Below are 23,815 nucleotides of genomic sequence, written 5' to 3' on the forward strand. Positions count from 1 at the left end.
CGGAGCGGCGAGAGAGGGCGCCTGCCGAAGTATTCCCGCGCATGCGCGTTGGGCCGCAGCAGACGGCGTGAGGCGCTGGAATCGTAACCTTGCGTCCGTGCTTCAACATACCGCCCACCTTGAAAGCAGGCGCTTTCAATGACATGCAAAAATAAACAATTGGAATGAAAGAAAAAAAAAAGCATAATAAAAATCTAAAAATGAAACAGATTCTGCTTTGAAATAAATGATATGAAAATAATACATGAAAACACAAAACATTCTTAATTCTCAATTGGTAGAATGCACAGCTTATTAATAGCTCTCTTAAAAACACCCGTGTAGGTTTTTACGGTAACGACACCGCATAAGCCATCTCCCCCTGGATGAAGCTCCAACACTCTTCCGGTCCTCCACTGAAGAGGGGGCTGGTTTTCCTCGACGAGCAGCACCAGTGTCCCAACTCTTAGATTCTCCGACTTAACCGTCCACTTGGTCCGCTGCTGAAGACTGGACAAATACTCCGTCGACCATCTCCTCCAGAAGGCCTGGAAGAGCTGCTGCACATGTTGCCACCGCGACAGTCGGTTGACCTGGAGAGCAATCAAATCTGGCTCTGGCATTGAGGTTAAGGGTTGGCCAATTAGGAAGTGGCCGGGAGTGAGAGGCATTAGGTCATTAGGATCGTTAGACATGGGGGTGATAGGGCGTGAGTTGATGCAAGCTTCAATTTGCGCTAGCAGTGTAGTTAATTCTTCATACGTAAGGATAGCCTTGCCGATCACTCGTAGAAGATGGCGTTTTGCAGATTTGACGCCTGTTTCCCAGAGACCCCCGAAATGCGGAGACCTGGGTGGTATGAAATGCCACGCCACATTGTATTCTGATAAAGAGCGAGAGACCTCGTATTGATGCTGCTGTGATTGGAATAATCTGCGTAGTGCTATCAACTCGTTTCTTGCTCCCACGAAATTGGTAGCGTTGTCGCTGTAAAAGTCATGCGGTCTCCCTCTGCGTGCCATAAAGCGTCTCAAAGCTGCCAAAAAAGAAGCAGTAGTAAGATCGCTGACGAGCTCCAGATGGATAGCCTTTGTGGAAAGGCATATGAAAAGAGCCGCGTAGCCCTTAACGGGTGGACTGCGCCTCTGTTGCACCCGTCGAAACCACACAGGACCAAAATAATCGATGCCAGTGTTGCTAAAGGCTCTGCTGGGTGCCACTCTTGGAGGTGGAAGTTGTCCCATGAGTTGCTTAGAAGTGGAAGGGTACACTTTAAAGCAATTTAAACATTTGCTTACTACCTTGTGGGCTAGTTTTCTGCCATGAATAGGCCAGTAAAATTGTCGAACCTCACATAAGAGCGCTTGAGGTCCTGAATGTAAGGATAATATATGAAATTCTTTTACTATCAATTCAGTAAAATGCTCATTTTTTGGCAAAACAATTGGATGCTTCCGGTCATAATTTAGTCGTGAATTTTCAAGTCTGCCGCCCACTCTGATCACACCCTTGTCATCCAGAAAAGGGTTTAAGGATCTCAGGTTGCTTCTAGGGGGCACCTCCTTTTCCTTCCTCAAAGCTTCTAATTCTGGACCGAAATGCTGAGATTGAATGACCTTAATTGAATGAAACAGAGCATCTTGAATTTCGCCCAAAGTTAGTATTCCTATTTTTCGTTGACGTTTCGGTAGCCTACTGTTATTTACAAATCGGAGGCAATAGGCGATGACCCTCTTCAATTGGGAAAATGATGAAAATCTCTTGAAGATATCGCTGCTAACATGAACAGCAAGATGGACCTGGAGGTAATCAGAGTTTCTCTCAAGCTGCGCGTCGGAATAATCATCAGCATGGTGTTCATATGGAGGAATTGAGTTGAAATCACTTATCCATGTTGGCCCGGACCACCATAAGTTGCAGTGAAGAAGTTGAAGCGGAAAAGAACCTCGGGATAATACATCAGCCGGATTCTCAGAAGAGGGAACGTGGCCCCACTCCATGTTATCAGTTAGCTCCTGTATCGCTGCAACCCGGTTAGCAATGAATGTTTTCCAAGTTTTAGATGGGGATGAAAGTGTTACGTTACGTCGTAAAATCTGGTTGATTTTTCACGTAAGTCCAGACAGGGGAAATACTCCAACCGTCGGTCACATGCTGGATCAGGGAAAAGACTCCACAAACAAGAAAAACAGCTCACAAGAAAAAGGCAGCCAAAAAATAATTTACGAGTTATTACCGTACGATATCTATTCAAAGTAGAGTATTCAAAAAAAATCAGAAGTATTACAGAAAACAATGATAGTAAATTCATGATCCCAAGGAAACATTACCAGCAGAAAATTGCTCTAAATATGCCATGGCTCACAAGACATGTGACTCCCATGCAGGTCAGGAAGAAAAAGGGCTCGCCTAAGCAAGGCGAGACAGCATTTGAGGGGAGGGCTTCTTCCAGGGAGTGGAGGGGTAGCCAGGCGAATTCAACAACCGCCCACTGATGCGTCACTGCCCCTGCAGAAACGGCCGCTCCGCAAAACACCATTCCCTGGTTTTGAGACAAAGCCAGCACCCAGAATTTTCCCCTCAACATCTGGGTTGGAGACCTCAGAGGAATCGTTCATTGGAACACATGGAGGGGAAGGAGATACTGGGGTGAGGTGTTGGAGGGAGAGAGAGTTTGTGATAGGACAATGGTAAAACTTCTCACTCCAAGTGCAATACTAAGGCCTTAGCACCGATTTCCCCTTGCTTGCCAAGGAGAAGTATTTCTCCGCAGTAGTCCTATATAAGTCTTGCATTGCAGGTAGGCTGGTTCGGAGGCTGGTTCGGAGGCTGCTTCGGAGGCTGTTTCAGAGACTGTTTCCAGAGACAGGATTTTCCAGAGACAGGATTTTGCGAGACAGGGCACTTTGCTACAGGGACCCTTTGCGCAAAAAATCCTTTGCGCGAAAAAACCTTAGCGCGAAAAGTTCTTGGCGGGAGAAGTTCTGCGGATAAGTTCGGAGGAAGTTCGAGGAAGTTCGAGGAATTTCTGGGGGGGGGGGGTACCAGAAATTTTGGGGGGGGGGGGGACACTAAAAAATGCCACATCCTCTGTAGGAAAATGACCACAAAAATTGCTTGAACTTGGGGACCAAGACACGTCCACCAAGAACTGATTAATGCCTAGAAAACTTATCGAGGCATCACAGGTCCACTGGTTTTCACTGGATGAACCCCCACTGTTTAACCCCCATGAATTTCACAAAAACCATTATTCAGTGGTTAGAATTGAACTGAATATAAAAAGTTTATTGATTGAGACAATAGTATTCAAGAAATATCACTCAAAAATAGTTTTGACAAGAACATACATTTTTATCACTCTGTAAATAATAACCTCAGGAGTGATGTTTGGAATTCAACAGAATTCTTAAGTGAGTAACATGACATAATTACAAGAGTGAGACAAGAAATATTGCTGATAGATATAGAGTAAATTATTTAGTATTACATAGCAAGAAAATAAAATTAATAATCAATATGTCATAAAGTGATGCTTGTTTCGGTGAACAGTGAATCAAAATTACAAATAATTACCATCAGCAACTAGAAGGAACTGGGAAGATTTTTATTGGTATAACACCAGGATATCTTTACCAAACTCAAATGTTCCTTCTCTCATCAGAGATATTTTGTGGGTTTTTTTTTTTTAAAAACCAAGTAAAGCAATACAATAACCAACCACTTAGTAAATGGGCAAGATTGGGTTGGTGAAGCAGTTGGGTTCATGGGAACCCTGGGTTGTCCCATTAGTTGGGTTCAACCACCTTATCAAAAAACAACGATTCACAAAAATGGGTTTTAACTTCTACCCAAAATTCATATTGCAACCCAAGAGAAAGTTAGGGTCGACCAACAAAATATATACCCCATATTATATAATCATTAAGTACAAGTTTATTCAAAAATACGGTTATTCACTAAATAATTATTAGTTATCAAAATACCAGCAAAAATATTCAGCATAATATGTGTCTCACTTAATTAATATACATTGGCATTAGTATTTCTCCCATTTAAACCCTCCATGTTTGTAAATATTATCAGTCCATAATTAATTATCAATAAAGAATCCTCCAAAATTCAACAAGATTACGTAAATGACAATAGATTGCACTAAATTCCTCGATTTTCCAATAATTATTAACAATTTATAAGGCATATGGTATTCATGTCAGCTATTGAACAAGTACTGACTAAATTTAATCAAGATGTGTATATATATCTCTCAGTATTAATTAAACAAGTCAAAAAAGAATCATAGGCGATGCTAACAAAATGAGAACTGCATATTGCATCAACAAAAGAAATCACTCTAAATTTCACTCTTCAATTAACAATAGAAATGAGAGCTACATGCTGGTTGCGACAAGATGAAAGTTCATACTTGTCGGGCGATGAAGGTCGCAACTCAACGCCAAAAGCCACACTAAAACACAGTAGGCAGTCTTAAAATCAGCTGATCAATTCAATCACTCAGCCATCGATAGAATATTGAACACTGCAAAATCACGACACTTATCACTGTCCAGAATTGTGAGAATGTCCATAAAGTCTTGGTGGAGAAAAGGTGACACAAAACACAATTGAATCTTAATAACTGGGGCCACCTCCACAGCTTATCTGGAAACGAGCCATCTCGGGGATTTCCCCCCAAGTTAATCTCCCGTCCTCTCCCTCCAAGCACCCATAATTCCTCCACCTTACCCCATCTCACAATCACAGTAGACCAACACTAAATTACATGAGTGAATTAAGCAGATGAGAATAAGCAAGTACAATACAATATTTCAGAACAATTTCAATTACAAGCATAGAAATAGACTTATTATTCATTAATCAAAACAATATTAATAGGAATCAATAGAAATACAACACCGAAATCAAGCATCAAATAGTATTTGAGAGAGCAAACATTAGCATTCATTAAAAAAAGAATAAAAAAAAAATCAATGATATTTCTCTCCTTTTAATTACTGGAATTAGCAATGCCACCATGATATGCCTTTAAATGAGAAACATGACAAATTTTCTCTTTCCCAGGAGAAACTTCCAGAATAACTGTTACAGGAGAGAGATACTTTTTAAGGACGAAAGGTCCTTTCCACAGAGGTTCCAGTTTTGCCATTTTCTGTTCACCTTTAGAACTGACAGGATGGTTTTTGCAGAGAACAAGATCTCCCACACAGAAAGTGATTTGGGAGTGAGATTTATTATAGGATTCTTTATACCTGTTTCTGGCCTTTTTTAAATTAGCAATAACATGATTCAGGCAGGCTTGTCTGTCATTATCGCTGAGATCATTCTCGAATAAAGATTTTGGAATGTCCCACTGATTAATTAAAGGATGCTTAAGTTCTCTGCCGAAAATTATTTTGGCAGGAGAAAATCCACTGCTCTCATATGAGGCAGTGTTCAGGGCAAAATTTAAGTCAGCAAGCATAGAGTCCCACATATGGTGAGCATTATTGCACAAAATAGCAAGTGCAGATTTTAGATTTCTATGCAATCTCTCTACCTGATTAGAACAGGGATAGTATGGAGAAACAAAAATTTGCTTAACCCCCAGTTGCAAACACATCTCCTTAACGGCATGAGATTTGAAAACTTGTGCATTATCAGACACCAAATATTTAGGAAAACCGAATTTCGGGAATACTCTTTGAGTGAGTATTGAAACAACTGAACCAGCAGTAGCCTTACGAACTGGCTCAAGAAAACAGAATTTAGAAAAACCATCAATAAGAGAAAGTATATATTGGTGTCCACCTTTAGTCAAAGGTAAAGGACCCACAAAGTCAATATAAAGTCTTTCCCAAACCTCAGAAGGATTTTTCGATGATAGCATGCCAGGAGGTGGAGCATTTCTGGGTTTACAAGTTTGACACAGATGGCATTTTCTGACCATGTCATAAACCTCTCTTTTCATATCCTTCCACCAAAAGTGTCTGCTAATCTTATCATAAGTTTTAGCCATGCCCAAGTGAGCAGACATACTAGAGCAGTGAAAATATTGAAAAATCATAGGCCTCAAGACCGTAGGCAGAACAGCTCTTCCTCGCTTAATTTTAGAATTCCCATAACATAATAGCTGTCCCTTCAGAAAATAGTTTTTGTCGTTCAAGGAATTATTATTAATCTGATTGAAAATATCCTTTAGAACGAGATCAGTTTCTTGGTGTTTTCGAATGTCAACGAATGACAAAGGCAATTTATGTAACACACAAGAATAAGGAACAGCTGACTCCTTATGAGTGATTGATTCCACATCTAAATGACTATTTGTAGATGAGGATGGCTCAATGCGAGAAAGACAATCTGCGACAGAATTAGCTGATCCTCGAACATGATGCACAGTGAATTTATAAGAGGATAATTTAAGAACCATCCGGCCTAATTTGCCCAACTGCTTAGGATGAGAGAAAAGCCATGTCAAGGCACCATTATCAGTGTACAAGTGAAATGGTTTTACTTGTAAGTAAACACTGAATTTTTGAATTCCAAAATGAATTGCGTGACACTCCAATTCATAAGAAGAAAATTTACGTTCATGTTCCAAGAGTGCCTTACTAGCGAAAGCCACAGGGACAAAATCACCATTTACTTTGTGATTCAGAACGGCACCAACCGCCAAATTACTGGCATCGACAAATAAATGAAATTCCTCGTCAAATCGAGGGAAAGATAATACTGGTGGATTGGTGAGAGCTTTCTTCAACTGACAGAAAGCCTCATTTTCAACAGCTGTCCATTGAAAAGGAACATTTTTACGTTTTAAGCGATTCAGTGGCATAGAAATTTCAGAATACCTTGGAATAAATTTGCAGTAAAACCCACAAAGTCCAATGAATCTGGCCACTTCCTTCACATTTCTGGGAACTGGGAATTGTTCAATTGGTCTCACTCTCTCAGGATCAACTTGCAAGGTTCCATTTGTGATGAGATGGCCCAGAAAAGTGAGTGATTCCACACCAAGCTTAACCTTGTCCTCGCACACCGTCAAACCGGCACTGCGTAGTTTGTTGAGGACAGCATTAACATGAGATACATGGTCTTCAGCAGACTTGGAATAGATACACAAGTCATCAATATATGGGTAGACACATGAATATTTCAAATCGCCCAATACTTCATTAATGAGACGAGTGAATATTTGAGGAGAATTTACAAAACCAAATGGCAATCTATTATATTGGTACACTCCGAACGGCGTCACAAAAGCAGTTAATTTCTTAGAATTCTCAGATAATGGTATTTGATGAAAGGCAGAATTGAGATCAAGAACAGTGAAATATTTTGCATCAGCAAGATATTGGAATGCATGTTCAACAGAAGGTGTTGGATAACCGTCTGATTTAACAACTTTGTTCAACTTACGGTAATCAACCACTAATCTTTCAGATCCATCCTTTTTAGGCACTAGAAAAGCTGGCGAACACCAGTTTGAATTGGAAACCTCAATCACTTTCTTATCAAGTAAAGATTGGATGTGCTTCTTCATTAAATTAGCCTTTGGAGGTGACAACGAATAAGGATGGGATCGAATCGGAGTTGAATCTAGCAGTTCAATTTCGTATGTCATAACAGATGTGACCCCCAATTCTTGAGAAATCACATCAGGAAATTTTGACAATAAGCCCTTCAACTTATCACACAACGTGATTTCAGTGGACGACAGAACATGAGATTCGGACGAGTTACTAAATGGCGCCGATTTAAACGCTTCGCAATTGTCCGTAAAAGAAAAAAGAGAATTCGGGGCAATTTCAAAACTGACGTTCGCCGGACGAATAATCATCTTTGAATTACAAATGAAATCCACACCCAGTAACACGGGAAACGGGATATTAGCTAGATAAAACACGTGGTTCCAAGAAAACTTGCCTATTTGAACCTTGAGTGAGACAGAGGAATTAATATGAAAAGGCTGCCCCGACACAGTGATTAAATCGACGTCAACATTCTTACGAATAACCTTTCTCCGGCAACATTTCAGAGAAGCAAAGAAATCTTCATCACACAGTGAAACTGAACACCCAGTGTCAATTAAAGCCTGGCATGGCATAGAATGAAGATTAATAGATAATATTGGCAATCGAGTCGAACACTTGTCACGGACGCTCATCAAACTCACGGCAGGCTGAGTAAATCGTCGTCTTTTGCGACACTCGTTCACTTTGTGGCCAGGTTTATGACAGTAAGAACAATTAATAGGAAAAGAAACTTCCCTAGGCGCACTGGAAGAGGCAACAGAAGACGGATTCCTAGAGATACGATGGAAAGTGTTGGAATATTCAGCACAGTCCATTAAATGTTTAGAAGCCTGCGTGATAACAGAGTCCAATTCTACAAATGTGTTAGGCTGATTTGAGAACATAATTGCAGATTTTGTTAAAGGATTTAACCCTTGAATAATGAGTCGCACCATAGAAGACTCGGAATACTGCAAACCCAGCACCTGAGTGGCATTACGCACAGAACACACGAAATCGTGGGGCGTTTCGCGAGGGAACTGAAATCTCTTAACTTTCGTAGTGATCAAGCGATCAAACTCTCTGTCACTAACAATTCTAGCCCAAACTTTTTCAGTGATTTCAGACCATGCGAGATTCAAGTTTAACATAGACAACCAAAAATGACGAGAGCTGGCAGGAAGTTTAGATACTACAAGGTACAATAACGTTGACAGAGGAACCAAAGACAAAGAAACGATTTCATTAACTTTTAACATGAAATTAAACCAATTCTCACTGTTTGACACTTCAAATGGCGGAAAATCACTGAGTAATTGTTTGACAATTACTAACCCTTCAGAAACTGGCAATGTCTGAGAAGCAGACATTTCGTGAGAGACGAGAACATCACTACTTTCCTCGTGCGTTGGGCGAGGTGGAACCACTTCTAAAGAAGATTCCCGTTCATTATTAGAAACTTCACTTCCTACGGACACATTAGCCGTACCCCTGGCCTTACGATCCTCGCCCGTGGTTAAATAAGTTTTCTCGTACGGGTTTTCAGTACCTCCAGGCATTTTGAAAAGTGAAGTGACGACAACGAGAAAAAGAGAGAGAAAAAGCGAGAAATAAAACTATCTCTCATTACTGGAAGAATCCAATAAGAAAAGAGGGGTGCGAGAATAACTAGCTGCTATCCAAATTATCAAGAACATTACGAGCATTACGAACATTAATGTCAAATGGCATAGGACCACGAGGAAAAGTCGGCAACACTAGTCACGTAATCCCACACGAACCAAAAAGCACTTAATGGAACATAAAATAACTCACTTTTAAGAGGAGAAACAACCAGAAACTGCAAAAAGTGGAGAAATAGTGGAGAATTGTCACCATTGTCCAGTACTCGGAGACCTCGACGAAAGGACAGGAAATCGAACCTCAGCTCTGCTACCAATATGTTACGTTACGTCGTAAAATCTGGTTGATTTTTCACGTAAGTCCAGACAGGGGAAATACTCCAACCGTCGGTCACATGCTGGATCAGGGAAAAGACTCCACAAACAAGAAAAACAGCTCACAAGAAAAAGGCAGCCAAAAAATAATTTACGAGTTATTACCGTACGATATCTATTCAAAGTAGAGTATTCAAAAAAAATCAGAAGTATTACAGAAAACAATGATAGTAAATTCATGATCCCAAGGAAACATTACCAGCAGAAAATTGCTCTAAATATGCCATGGCTCACAAGACATGTGACTCCCATGCAGGTCAGGAAGAAAAAGGGCTCGCCTAAGCAAGGCGAGACAGCATTTGAGGGGAGGGCTTCTTCCAGGGAGTGGAGGGGTAGCCAGGCGAATTCAACAACCGCCCACTGATGCGTCACTGCCCCTGCAGAAACGGCCGCTCCGCAAAACACCATTCCCTGGTTTTGAGACAAAGCCAGCACCCAGAATTTTCCCCTCAACATCTGGGTTGGAGACCTCAGAGGAATCGTTCATTGGAACACATGGAGGGGAAGGAGATACTGGGGTGAGGTGTTGGAGGGAGAGAGAGTTTGTGATAGGACAATGGTAAAACTTCTCACTCCAAGTGCAATACTAAGGCCTTAGCACCGATTTCCCCTTGCTTGCCAAGGAGAAGTATTTCTCCGCAGTAGTCCTATAGGAAGTTCGAGGAATTTCTGGGGGGGGGGTACCAGAAATTTTGGGGGGGGGGGGGGACACTAAAAAATGCCACAAAAGCCAAGCTAAAACTATCTTCGAGTCCGTCCAAAGAAAATAACGCTGACACTTGAGATGACTTGATACCTTTGAAGCTAATTGCGCTAATAATAATGCAGCACAAAGTTCCAGTCGCGGAATAGTCATTTGTTTTAATGGAGCGACTCGGGATTTTGCACACAATAATGTCACTTTTATTTTTCCCTTGTCGTTAACGGAACGTACGTAAATACAGGCGCCGTACGCAGCTTCTGAAGCATCACAGAATCCATGCAGCTGGTCATCGTTGTGGTTTCCACCGCCATTTATAATACTTCTGGGTATCTGTATCCGATGGATTTCTGCAAGCTGCCGTCGGAATTCCAACCATTCAGTGTGGATATGGGTAGGAATAGATTCGTCCCATTGCAGCTTGAGTTGCCAAAGTTTCTGCATTATTATTTTGGCCTCTGCGATTATTGGTCCTAAGAGCCCCAATGGATCGAATAATTTAGATATATCAGACAAAATGCTGCGTTTTGAAAATTGAACTTGATTATCGATGGGAGGAACAATAAAAGAAAAATGATCCATCATTGGTTGCCACTGCATCCCTAGAGTCCTGATGGTATTTTCAGATTCATTTGGGAGTTGATACAATGTTTCTTGATCTTCAATCGGGATCCTTTCTAGGATAGATGGATGGTTTGCGCACCATTTATGAAGTTTAAATTGAGCAGATTCAAGCAATTTCTTCAATTCTGCTTGCAATTCTAAGGCCTCCTCGAGTGTATTAGCTCCTGACATGATGTCATCCATGTAACAGTTGTTTTCCAAAGCTGCTGATGCCAAAGGAAATTCCGCTCGTCCCTCGATGGCTAGCTGCAAGAGGCATCTGGTGGCTAAAAAAGATGATGACGATAATCCATAGGTAACGGTGTTTAGGCGATAGGTCCTCAATTCCTCCTTCACGGAATCCCTCCACAAAATTAACTGCATGTCGGTGTCAGGTGATTGAAGCTTAATTTGCCGATACATGTGCTGAATGTCCGTGGTGACGGCAAAAGCGTATGACCTGAAGGTAAGAAGAATTGAGAACAAGTCCCTTTGGACCACTGGACCGACCATCAGAATATCGTTCAAAGAAATGCCAGTTGAACTCTTCGCTGAACCGTCGAATACAACTCTTAATTTTTTAGCGGCATTGGTATGTTTTATGACCGCATGATGGGGTAAATAAAACACTGTTTTTGATGTATGGTTCTCAGAATCAGATTCATCTAACAAATCCATGTGATCCAGTTCTAAATATTCATTAAGAAAATTGCCGTATTCCACTTTTAATTGTTGATCGGCAGTAAATCGCCTTTCAAATTTTTTAAATCGAAGAAGTGCATTGGTTTTTGAGTCACCTAACAGGTGTGGATCATGGCGAAACGGAAGTCTAACTGAAAATCTTCCTCCCAAACTGCGACTGAAGTGGCGTTTGAAATGTTCTTCGACAGCCTTTTCTTCTTCTGAGAGAAAATTTTCCCTCTTATTTACTTGTTCAATTTCCCAAAATCTCTGCATAGTATCCTCCAAGCTGTCCCCTAGTGTGCTAATATTACAGACACTTGGTGGTAATGAATGAGGTGAGCAAACGTTAGTTGTAATTTTTCCTGATACCACCCATCCTAAAATAGTTTTCTGTAGGGTAGGTAAGTTATCAGAAATTCGGATTTGGCCAACACACATCAGACGCCAGAATATCTCGGCACCAAGAAGTAAGTCTATTCTACTGGGGCGATAGAAGCAGGGATCAGCGAGTTGAATATTCTTGGGTGCATGAAATGACGAACGACGCACTGTTGTTGATGGTAAATCCCCGGTGATACGGGGAAGAACTATGAAATCTAGTTCCGATGTGAAAGCATTTATCCTTGATTTGATGCTAGTAGTAACATAATGAGATGCTCGGGATATATTTTGATTGATGCCCATAATAGGTTTGGAAGCCTTAATTCTTTTAAGTCCCAAGGATCGAGAAAGTGATTCTGTTATGAGATTCGATTGAGAACCAGAGTCCAACAATGCTCTGCAACTATGCAAATGGCCTCGTGAATCCGCGATGTTGATGATGGCAGTGGCCAAAATGATTTGTTGAGATTCATCGCTGTTGTGGAGGCAAAACTCGTTTCCGGCCGTTTGAGGCTGTTGAGTGGAGGAGGCGGAAGAATCGTGAATGGGTTGCTCCAAATGCAATAATGTGTTATGCCTCTTCCCACATTTCTTGCACGAAGTCGATTTGCAATTAATTGTCATGTGGCCCCGGCGCAGGCAATTCATACATAACTTTAGATTTCTGCATTTATTTATCTTATCAGAAGTCGGTAACTTCTGGAAAGCGCTGCATTGGAATAGCTGATGAGACTTCTCACAGAACGCACAAGAGGAGGGTTGCGCGGCAACATGAACGCTTGACTTGCGAGAATATTCCCCCGGTGGACGAGAATGCACTGTAGATTTTCCCGGGGATACATACTGAATGGGCCTTTGGTGAGCGCACTGATCATTTTCAGATGCCTCCAAGATTTTGCAACGCTGGGATAAAAATGAAATTAAGTCCTCGAAAACTGGTAGTTCATTTGAACTCAATGTTAATTCCCATGCTCTCCTTGTTGTCGAGTCCAATTTATGGGAAACTATGTGAATTAATAGGGTATCCCATTGCTCTGTGGGTTGACCCAAAGCCTTCAAGGCTCTAACGTGCTTCAGAGTTTCGTCCAAAAGACGCCTTAACGCTGCCACCGATTCCTTGGCTATCGGAGGGAAATTCATAATTTCTTGTACGTGCTTGTTTATGATTATTCTTTTATTCTCATAGCGGTCCTTTAATAATTGCCAAGCCACTTGGTAGTTAGTGGCAGAAATCTCTAAACTATCCAGTAATTGAGAAGCCGCTCCCTTTAAAGATGATTTAAGATAATGGAGTTTTTGAATGGGAGAGAGCGATGCATTATCATGAATTAGAGACTGAAAAGTGTCATGAAATGGAACCCATTCCTCGTATGCTCCACTGAAAGATGGCAAATTTAACGCGGGCAGCTGGAGTCCGGCGATTGAGGCATTGACGTTTGGAGGCGAATTTGACGAAGTTAAAGTTCCACTTTTGATAAGCTCTTCAAAACGGGTCTCCAACTCAAAATAAGTATCTTCAAAAGCTTCTCTTTCGGCAAGAGCTTCGCTTACAGATTTAGATTCTGATGGTAATAATTCAATTTCTGTTTGAATAGAATTAAATTCCGACCAGCACTCTCGCAGCCTTGACAAACGGCTTGATAACTGAAACTCCGCGAGGTCTCGTTCTTCGTCGTCCAAGTACGCCTTAAACCTCGTGAGGCGAGATTTTATTAGACCCCGCTTATGAATTAATTTTTTAAGATCCTCACTCATGTTAGCTTGGTAACTTATTGCATCAAAGGATACTGAGGATTACAATGGGAGAAGGAAGAGCCAGAACCAAAAATGATTACACTCACCAGAGACGGCCATCGTCGACAGGAAAGGTAGAATCGGCAGAACAGCCGCTCGCTCCGTCGTTCCACCGGCGTGGTTTCCACAGGCGTGATGACGCTCGTCGGGAAAACTGCACATGCGGTCGCGCAGCAGTCGAAGTAAGCTCCTTCTCGTTGAAGACTGCTCTCTCGAATAAGAAATACGACTCGGAAACCGATCGCAGCCACGTGGTTGATTCATGCAAAGAATCACGTCGGGGTCACCAAATGATTATTGCAGGAGTAAATTAAAATTTCCTGGCTTATCTTTGCTAATTGTGTATTGAAAATTGCAATAAGGACAAAGATACACAACTAAAAATATTCTGGATGAGGCGGGCTGCGCTCGTTGATAGTGCTCGGCTGATGCAGTTGGATGAGGTCCGCACGCTGTTGAGGTTGTAGTCAGAAGAGAGAATGTCAGTGCGCGGACGAGAATTTTGGCCGGAGCGGCGAGAGAGGGCGCCTGCCGAAGTATTCCCGCGCATGCGCGTTGGGCCGCAGCAGACGGCGTGAGGCGCTGGAATCGTAACCTTGCGTCCGTGCTTCAACAGGTGATTATAGCATTTACAAATTTCCTCCACAATGATAATTATTATATTTTTCGTTGGAACCATTATATTACGTACTTATCTAATAATAACAGATTAAAAATCGTATTTCTATTCTAGCGAAACTAAAATCTACTCTAGAAAAATTTGCCCTTACATTTGATAAAACAAATAATGCACTGTTAAAAAATCTTTGGGACTACGAACCTCCGCTGAAACCAAAACACCGCCTCCCCAGATGTGCCCTCAACCCTTCCCATATCCCTATCCCCCTATCCATATCCCTACAGTAAATCTGGTTGGTTTCATTATAATTTCTGAGAAATAAATTATGTATTATTTGTCCCTCTATATTAACGATTAAAATTTCTTTTTGCATTTGCAGGGCATGGATCTGTCATTGGATACCGCTCCAAAAAAGTTCTTGCATTTGACGTATGTACCACTACCTGTGCAATGTGTAGTCAGGGGCATGACAAGAACGATCACGACTGCCGAAAAAATTGGAGTGGCAGCTACAAAGCTATGGAGCCATATACTGCAGCAAAATTAATATCCTGCAATGAAGATTTTTTGACTGCTGGTGTTCGAGTGACAACTCTCATAGGAGATGGTGACTCCTCAACGCTGGCAGCTGTACAAAGGGAGTCGCAGCACTCTGTACAGAAATGGGCTGATATCAACCATACTAAGAAGCGTTTCTCTGCTTGGCTATATCGAGCTTCTGCAAGTCATCGGCAGCTCTTTGGCAGAAATGTTTTACCATATTTGAAGAGATGTTTCTCATATGCTGTGGACCAAAACAGGGGAGATGAAGAGGGAACAAGAAGGGCAATCATTAATATTGCCAATCATGATTTTGGGGATCACCAAGGGTGTGGAGAGTGGTGTAAAGGGGACACTGACAATTACTCTCACAAAAGTTTGCCCCGTGGGAAACCACTTGAAGTGCGTGCCCTTAAATCAGCCCTAGAAAAGATATTGGAAAATTTTGCAGCAGAATCTAGTAAAATTGCTCCTGGTGATTCTTCACAGGCAAATGCGTCTTTCAACCAAATGGTAGCAATAAGGGCTCCTAAGAACCGCCACTATGGTTCATCTGCTGCCTTGAATATAAGAGTGGCTGCTGCTGCCTGCCAGAAGAATTTAGGCCCCAACCATGTTATTGGCATAAACAGGAAGCTGGACCTTTCCCCTGGTAGTCTCACTAAGTCCTATTCCAGCAGAATGGAAGAGAAAATAAAGGCCAAAGTAAGGAGGCAAGTAACAGTCCCTGTGAAGTGACATAGGTTGTTTCTGAAATCATTGCAGAAGCAAAAGATATCATCACATGAAAGTAGAGAGGGAATATGTTACCAATCTGCTATGGAAGCTGATCTAGGCTGTGCTTTATTGGAGGAGATGACAAGAGAATTGCCACCACCTCTAAATGAGGTGACATTTGTAATTGTGGACATTGAGACCACTGGATTTGCCTCCACTGCAGATATTGTGCAGCTTGCATGTAAAAGTGGGCAATGTGAATTTAATTATTACATGATGCCCAGCAAAACATTTCATCCAATTGCAGCAGAGAAGACAGGGTTAAGGGTTGTTAATGGAGAACTTTTCCTATACAACCAGAGAGTTGAAACAACCCCTCCAAGGGTTGTTGGTGAGAAATTCATCAGTTTCTTATCCAGTTTTGAGTCAAGGGTGGTGTTAGTTGGGCACAACATTGTCCGATTTGATGCTCCTCGCATTTTATCATGGCTGCAGAAGTTGGACCTGAGCGACGATCTTTTGAAAAATGTGTATGGGGTTACTGACTCATTGAAGCTCATTAGTCAGGGTAGTTGCAGAAAACTTGAAGAGCTTGCATCAGTATACCTGCAAGGAGAGGAATGGCAACGAATAAAGAGTGGAACCCATAATGCAATGATTGATTGCCAATTACTTGATGGACTCGTAAGACATTTTGAGATAAGTAATGAAGTACTCCTTACTAATTCTTTATCTTTACAGGAACTGAATAACAGGAAATTGCAAGCTGTAAGGAAGGCGCAGAAGGTGGCAACATTACAAACCCTAGGGAGAGTTATTTCAAGCTCAATGATTTCCAAAATGGCCACAGCTGGTATTGATTTGGAGAAGCTGGTGGAAATTTTCAGTATATCTGGTACTGAGGGAATTAGATTACTCTTAGGTGAGAGTATCAATGGGAAGCCACGAGTTACGACCAGAAGGAGAATAATTCAGGCTATTAGTGAACACCTAGAGGAGTTGAGAAAGCTAGAATAAAAAGGGTAAGACTGGCATTATCTTATGCTTAATGTGTAGCATAATTTAAATGTATATGGTAGAAATGGTTGTAACATAAAGTCTAATAGAGATTTTTTAAAACTTTTTTAGATTCCCCCCCACATCGTCTGGCTTGTGATGACAGATGTCTCCCCAGTGTTAAAACCAGTATCTTCAGGTTTACTGCATGGGTATTAAGGTTTGCCTGACATAACATTGGGCAATCTATCCATGTATTTCTTTTGGGTGATTCTCTTTTATACTGGTTAATGCATCAACGCCTTTGGGTAATATTGACTCTAGATATTTCCTCCTGAATTGTTAGAGGGATTTTGTCCATAGGTCTGATCAATGTCTTTGCACACTTTGATGGGCAAGAAAATTATGCTATTCCATTGTTACAAGGGTAGCAAGGATTTCTTTGGTAATTCATGGTACCCTGACATTACCATCGCTAAATTTTGAGCATTTCTCCCGGAGTTTAGCCCACGGAGTAAGTTTTGTGAGTGATTGTGTGTTTGAGTGATTGTGTGGGTGAGTGATGTATGTTGTTATTACTATGAGTGATTGTGTGTTGTTATTACAATGAGTGGTTGTGTGTTTGTTTACTCAACGGAAGCAGCCTTAGTTAGGCCCCCAAACCCTTACAAAGGTTCCTTCAGATTTGAGCGAGTGATTGTGAAGGGTTTCCGGTGGAGAGGCTGGGGTTTGGTCACTGCTGAGAATCTTCCCATTCCAGCATACCAACACAGTATTTTGTTTGTACCTGCGATGAGGTCCCCTCCTGTGAGAGCTGTCACTCAAAAAATCTTCATCGCAGGCTATTAATTTTGCTGCAGTATGTGGCTCCATAGCTTTTGAGCTGCCACTCCAATGTTTTTGATAGCCAGGATGGCCCTTTTTTGCTTGTCTACACATGGCATAGGTAGGGCTGAATACTAACAAAGAAATTATTCTTTGTATTATTAACCTCTGCCCATTTCTGCAGAATGTACTGTGTCACCCTGAACAGAATTTTTGTAACTGAATTGATGGACAAAATCCCACTAGGTTGGAATTCTGAGGAAACAGTCATCACAAGCTAGATCGAAACTTGGAGCACATACGTGGTGGAAGGGCTCCATATTAATAATGAAAGACACTTAGTTTCTTCCACAGGTTAAATTTTTTTCTATTTTATTACCAGTTTCATCTATAATATCATTATCAAATACTAATGGTGTAGTAGCTGAAACCGGTAATAAAATGGAAAAAAGATTTTTATTAACCTGTTGAAGAAACAAAGTATCTTTCATTATTAATCACATGCTAGCTTGAATTATTATATTGTTGAAAAATATCTCATGGAGAGAAGCAAAGTATATAGTAGCCAATTTAATGTATCTTGTGAGCCCTGGCTATCCTATCTTATGTTCTTGGCCAACACTTTGTGAAAATGAAATGTGTATTGCTAAATTTATGTGACATTGTAAGTAGAGTGGTTTTCTAAAAAATATTTTGTAATTTTTGTTATGTAATAATAATGAATATGTTTACCAAGAGTGTAGTCATATTTCACTTTTTGTCTACTTCCTTCCTACACACCCAAAATTGGTAACTATGTGCATACATTTCCGAAATAGGGCCTTGAGATGAAAAGCAGAACATTGAAATCGTATCCAGTTCAACTAAAGGTAAGGGGGCACTACAATAGGCATAGAGATGAATGGCAAGTTTAATTTAGAATAGTTTTATGATCATGGTGGATTTTTTAGCTTTGACTTAGTATTTTTGTAATGATGTAAGCAAAAGTATATTTGGTGTGAAGTTCTTGTTCCTAAGGGATTGTTGTAAGGAAATGGCAAGATGAACATCCTTTGAGACCCCATAATACTATTAATGGCAGATTAATTTATACGTCGGTTATGTGTTATCTAAAGATTGGATTCATTGAATTGTTGGTAGTGAACTCAGCATTCATGACATGGAAGTCTACAGTTATTGGAGCAAGAACTTCCCAACGGGGCAAGTCCTGTAATTTTGCATTACGTGGAAGGAAAGTTATTTACAATCGATGTCGACCAATGCTAATATTTCGGAGGGCTGGTTATACATTAATTTTTTAGAAAGGTTTCCTCAAATTCGGTTAAGGCAACAAGTTTAGTAGGTTGTATGCATTGTAAGATGAATTCTGATTTCCCTGGGGGAGATGATTAAAAAAAAATTTACCTTATACGTAATGTGCTGTTGTTTAACCCTAGGAAGACTGAAAAAAAATTATCGCGTAGTAGCCTGACTGGGTCCAATGGACCCTGAAACATTTTTTCCACAATATCACCAGTTTATGATGAATTTAGACTGAGTTAAGTGATGTTTTCCATCTTATTTACTTCCTCAACATATTCTTTGTCTTTATTAATATTAAATTATTTTGTTTGAAGCTATTACTGCAGCGAAGCATAATATTATACCTTCTACCAGAAATATCACTCCACATTTCCCATTTTTATGAATGTTCATTAGCACAGTAACATTAACACAAATTACAATGTGGATTTTTTGTCAATGATAAATTAGATAAGTAACAAATTTAATGAAACAAAAGTATGATGAATTTACAAAAGTTATTAAAAACTGTTATGCTACTACAGGCACTGATTGCATAAAATGTCTGAATGATCTTGGCATACAATTTGTGCACATTGTGAAGAGGATGTTCGTGTCTTTCTATCCCTTTTTTAGTTGCACTTACGATACTTATTTTCCAAGGTTGCTAAAGCCCGTATGACACTTGCCAATTTATTGGCCAATCCATTAGATATTGGATTGTGGACCCACTGACACACACCAATTTCTAGCCCAATCTCCGTTTCACAATATTGGGCACAATTTCTTGGCCAATCTAGATTTTAGAACGGGTTCTATTTTCTCGAGGCCAATCTCCAATCAGAACTCAAGCCCGTATGACACTTGCCAATTTATTGGCCAATATATCGGCGCGCAATATTGGTTAAAATATTGGGCTTTAGGCATCGTATGACACGTACCAATATTTACACCAATATTGGCCGTTATAGTGTTCTGATACCCCACTAGAGAACGCCACATAACACAAAATGACAAAAGAGCATCTCAAGACGCAGATTGATTGCCAATGAGCTACAGAATGGGAGGTGGCATAATAATTGTAAATTTAATAACTATTTCGAGGGGCTGCAAAGATATTTTCGAATTGCTCGAAATTTCATTCGGGTGAGTTCCTTGAATGATGAGAGATAGGAAATATTGTGATCTCATAGGTGAGCCAAGATAACGTAGCGGCTCGTTTTGGCTGGAATATGTTCATCGAATAAACAGAGATTGTGTCATCAATTGGGACTTTCACCCGAAACTTTAGCGCTCAAATCATGAAAAATAGTTTAATAATTGTAATTTAAACAAAATATAGACGCAATCGAGGAGAATCACGACGTTTTTATTCATTAAATATCCGAAATGTTATTTCCGAATTACCCCCTTTAGACAGTTGATGTTTGTGAATTTATGTTCTCTCAAAGTACATATTAATTATTTGAGCTATTCCATGGATTGCTATGCTTCTTAAGTTTTTATATATGATATTAAAATTCCGAGGTGAAATGTTTTGCAAAGAGCTTCTAGATTTGGCCACTAGGAGTCGACAAGACTGAGTTCTGATTGGAGATTGGCCTCGAGAAAATAGAACCCGTTCTAAAATCTAGATTGGCCAAGAAATTGTGCCCAATATTGTGAAACGGAGATTGGGCTGGAAATTGGTGTGTGTCAGTGGGTCCACAATCCAATATCCAATGGATTGGCCAATAAATTGGGAAGTGTCATACGGGCTTCAGTCTTGTCGACTCCTAGGGCCGTATTCATAGTCGCGTCTTGATTGTTTACTTGAGACCGTCTTCATGAAGACCGCCTTATTGGTCACGGCGAGCTTATTTGGTTGCCGCTTTCATAGTCAACAAATAAGCTCGTCTTGACGAAGCTGGTCTTGATCAAGCTGGCCTTATTTGAAACAAGGCGAGCTTCGTCAAGCAAATGCTCAAGCAAATGCTCAAGCAAATGCTCAAGCAAATGCTTATTTGATCGACCAATCACCGACGACGTTACATTTGTTTACTTGACAACCAGCGCCGCACTACCGCGGTAAATTCGAGTGACTTTAATAACATTCACGGAAGCGCGATCACGGCATCCGCTTCTAATAAATATCGACATAATACTCCAATGGAAAGGAAAGTATCCCTGGATATACTTGCAAATGTAAAAAAAAGAAAATAAAAGAGGAGATATGGCAACACTTCGTCGAAAAGAAGATGTTTGGCGACAAATAACGCAGATGTAGCACACGTTGTCTGTCATAACGCGAGAGGTAGGTTAACATTTTATAATTTTACAGTATGGAATACCTGTGTGTTCATTTACTTTACCTGTAAAATGTGAGTGCACGAAAAGTCATTCATTTCAATGGCCTTTGCAGCAATAATATAAGAGGTAATTATCATGTTGCAGCGATCGGAGGCCTAATTCAAAACATGGTGGTCTAACATAAAACAAAAGGAGTGCATCGGCCAAGGAAAAGCAAAATCGTATGAAAACTGGCGAAGGCAGGCCACCTAAATCCCTGGTAATTGATGCAGAGGTACAAAATATTGTTCCGGATTTGATGGATAGAACCCCGATGCTTATTAATTCCAACATGCCTCCTGATGAAATTGCAGGTAAATATTTTGTGTTGCATAAATAGTTAGAAAATATGTCCATGAAAATTTATTCCTTAAAGAATGTGCATGCATACTTGCGGATTATATTTAAATTTAGATGTAAATAGAAGTGAAATAAAAATAAAGTATAGCTGAGACTTGAAATAGATAAACAAAATACGATTTTAAAATTATGAAGATTAAACAAACCGATGTAACTATAGGGCTTTCAGAAATATTTCATGTTATATTAGTGGCTTTTTATCACTGTCCCTCATAGTTGATTAACATGTATTCGGTATCCTTGGAATAATTAAACTGCAGATATTATGGCTATTGATGGTCAACCTTACATTGCTGTGCCAATTAAATTTTCATTTTTTTGGTAGCATTTTAATTATGAAAGTCATATCAACATTCTTTTAATGTAATTATTTTTTATTTTATAGAAAAAGCAGACCTCATATCACAAGAAATAGGTGAAAACATTGAAGTAATATCCACAGGTGAGGTATATGCTTAAGGGATGGGTATTAATGATGGATATACATGCTATTTATTTGTAGTTACATTTTAAATTCTATTTAAAAATTATTTTATGGCACCTCAAGTATGTTAATTGAAAGATATAAAATTTTATAGTTTCATACTTCTCCTTTTGCAAATGCACACAAGGCAAGAATCAATTAAGTATCATGTACTAGGTACTACTAACTACCATTATCAAGTATTTTATTGAATTAAAAAATATAAAATATAGCTAAATAAACTTCAATCAGTGTTGTAAGTAGGGAGAGATGTTAAACTTGTTTACATTATTAAATATAACAATTTATTTGCTTCATTTATTAATTGTAGATACAAATGAAGTGGAGGTGGGCATGCATTTATTTGCTTCATTTATTAATTGTAGATACAAATGAAGTGGAGGTGGGCATGCATGACACACAGTGTGGTGAGGCATCATTAGATCAAGGTGGGTGGATTGATTTTATCATACGTGAACATATATTTTAATTACACAGAACTTCTGTCAGCTGTGCAAAGCAGGCATTGTTTGGTACAATGGGTAAACCTTTAATTTTTTTATAATTTCACCCTACGACACCCTGACTGCAGCATTGATTGCCCTAAACATCATGTTTCATAATGGGTTCATTCCAGTGAGGAGATGGCTTTGATTAGATGTATATCAGAGAGAGAAATATAAAAAATGAGCTGTGAGCTTGTAAGACAAATACATAACCTTTAGGCTGGTGAAGTCAGTATCGAGGTTGGTGTCCATCAGCTCTTATTCATTAACCAAAGCACAATAAACAAACTAATGCACAATATTTCACTGAGGTACATGCATTATCTGTTAATGAATCCAAAATTAGGAATGGTTTTGTCGGTAATTACTTAAATACACATTTACAAATTTTAACTGCAAACAAGAATAAATTAATGATATAATTTATGCTTTTAAGGGATAATTCTTTTCTCACAAATTAATGGAAGATTTGATCAATTAATGCTTGTCGTATAGCAAAACCATCTCCTAAATGCAAGTCAGTGAATCAACTGTAACCACTTAATCTTCTCTATAATCATCTTCTACAAGAACATTATGGAATATTAGGCTCAAGTTGTGCAGCACAGCACAGGTTACAAAGACACTTGCTGACCAGAGAAGTTTTGTGGAAACACTCTTTGAAAGGCATGGAAACCTCTTCTTCCAAATGCCAAACACTCTTTCCACAAAGAAAAAATAAGGCTAGAGTTAGCAGCATTGCCAATATGACTCCAAATAAGATTCTAATCCATTTAACTTAAATATGATGTATTTAGAAGCGTTATGAAGTTATATTGGTTTCCTGTACTCGAGTACCTACTCTCTACAGGCATTCCAATTAAAGTGCAACATACTATCTGAGGTGATTCCAATGTAAAATCTACATTAAGTTACACTCCACCTACATTATGTGGTCTCAGGAAAAAAAACCAGGACTGTTCATTTCAATAATATTCCACACCTTGGACCAGCTTCTCCAACAGCCCCTGCTGTCAATATACATATTCAGGTGTTAAGAATTCAACTTCTGAATTCTTTCATTCAATCAGGTTCTTCATAAGGCAGCAAATAAATGCAATGAAAATTTGAATGATTAGGTTCACTCATTAGAATGAATGAAAAATAAAGCATTGAAAAACCACAGAAACAACACTATTACTATTATCATATCTATGGATACCTTAGTATTATAATTTTTTTGGAATTTAACTCAATGACTTCCGAAGTGCCTAAATAACTAATCTTTTTTTCATATCCTGATTTTAGAGGCCATGATGAGCTTTAAATGAAATTACCTCATCAGTTTTATATAAGAGATTAAAATGATAGTGTTTTTGTTGATCACAAGATTGATTCTCATAAAGTAGAATATGCAGTCTCCACCTGACATGCCACACAAGTAATAAATATAACCCTTAAGCCCGTATGACACTTGCCAATTTATTGGCCAATATATCGGCGCGCAATATTGGTTAAAATATTGGGCTTTAGGCATCGTATGACACGTACC

General features: G+C 39.7%; 2 protein-coding genes and 1 long non-coding RNA gene across 3 annotated transcripts; 2 read left to right on the plus strand and 1 right to left on the minus strand.

Moving 5' to 3' along the window:
- Positions 1 to 263: 263 nt before the first annotated feature.
- On the minus strand, positions 264 to 13,858 carry LOC124165844. The gene is made up of 2 exons (XM_046543371.1): positions 10,217 to 13,858; positions 264 to 2,053 (listed from the first exon to the last, which is right to left on the minus strand). Exons 1-2 carry the CDS (start codon positions 13,608 to 13,610, stop codon positions 264 to 266), a joined length of 5,184 nt encoding a protein of 1,727 aa, XP_046399327.1. The 5' UTR covers positions 13,611 to 13,858.
- On the plus strand, positions 13,810 to 17,550 carry LOC124165845. The gene is made up of 5 exons (XM_046543372.1): positions 13,810 to 13,831; positions 14,648 to 15,513; positions 15,574 to 16,209; positions 16,267 to 16,447; positions 17,531 to 17,550. The coding sequence occupies exons 1-5, from the start codon at positions 13,810 to 13,812 to the stop codon at positions 17,548 to 17,550; spliced, it is 1,725 nt and encodes a 574-aa protein (XP_046399328.1).
- Positions 17,551 to 21,212: 3,662 nt separating this feature from the next.
- On the plus strand, positions 21,213 to 22,669 carry LOC124165739. Its single transcript, XR_006866304.1, has 3 exons — positions 21,213 to 21,269; positions 21,701 to 21,757; positions 22,165 to 22,669. It is a non-coding gene; the product is annotated as an uncharacterized LOC124165739 (long non-coding RNA).
- The last annotated feature ends 1,146 nt before the right edge of the window (positions 22,670 to 23,815 follow it).

Source organism: Ischnura elegans, chromosome 9 (genome assembly GCF_921293095.1).
Source record: "Ischnura elegans chromosome 9, ioIscEleg1.1, whole genome shotgun sequence".
NCBI classification, from domain to species: Eukaryota; Metazoa; Arthropoda; class Insecta; order Odonata; family Coenagrionidae; genus Ischnura; species Ischnura elegans.

Coding starts and splice junctions, on each gene's coding strand:
- LOC124165844 (XM_046543371.1), bottom strand. CDS start 13,610: ATGAGTGAGGATCTTAAAAAATTAATTCATAAGCGGGGTCTAATAAAA. Junction 2,054..10,216: donor GAAGATAGTTTTAGCTTGGC/TTTTGTGGCATT, acceptor GTAACGTAACAC/TTTCATCCCCATCTAAAACT.
- LOC124165845 (XM_046543372.1), top strand. CDS start 13,810: ATGCGGTCGCGCAGCAGTCGAA. Junction 15,514..15,573: donor AAGAGAAAATAAAGGCCAAA/GTAAGGAGGCAA, acceptor AAATCATTGCAG/AAGCAAAAGATATCATCACA. Junction 16,448..17,530: donor GGGAATTAGATTACTCTTAG/GTGAGAGTATCA, acceptor CCATTTCTGCAG/AATGTACTGTGTCACCCTGA.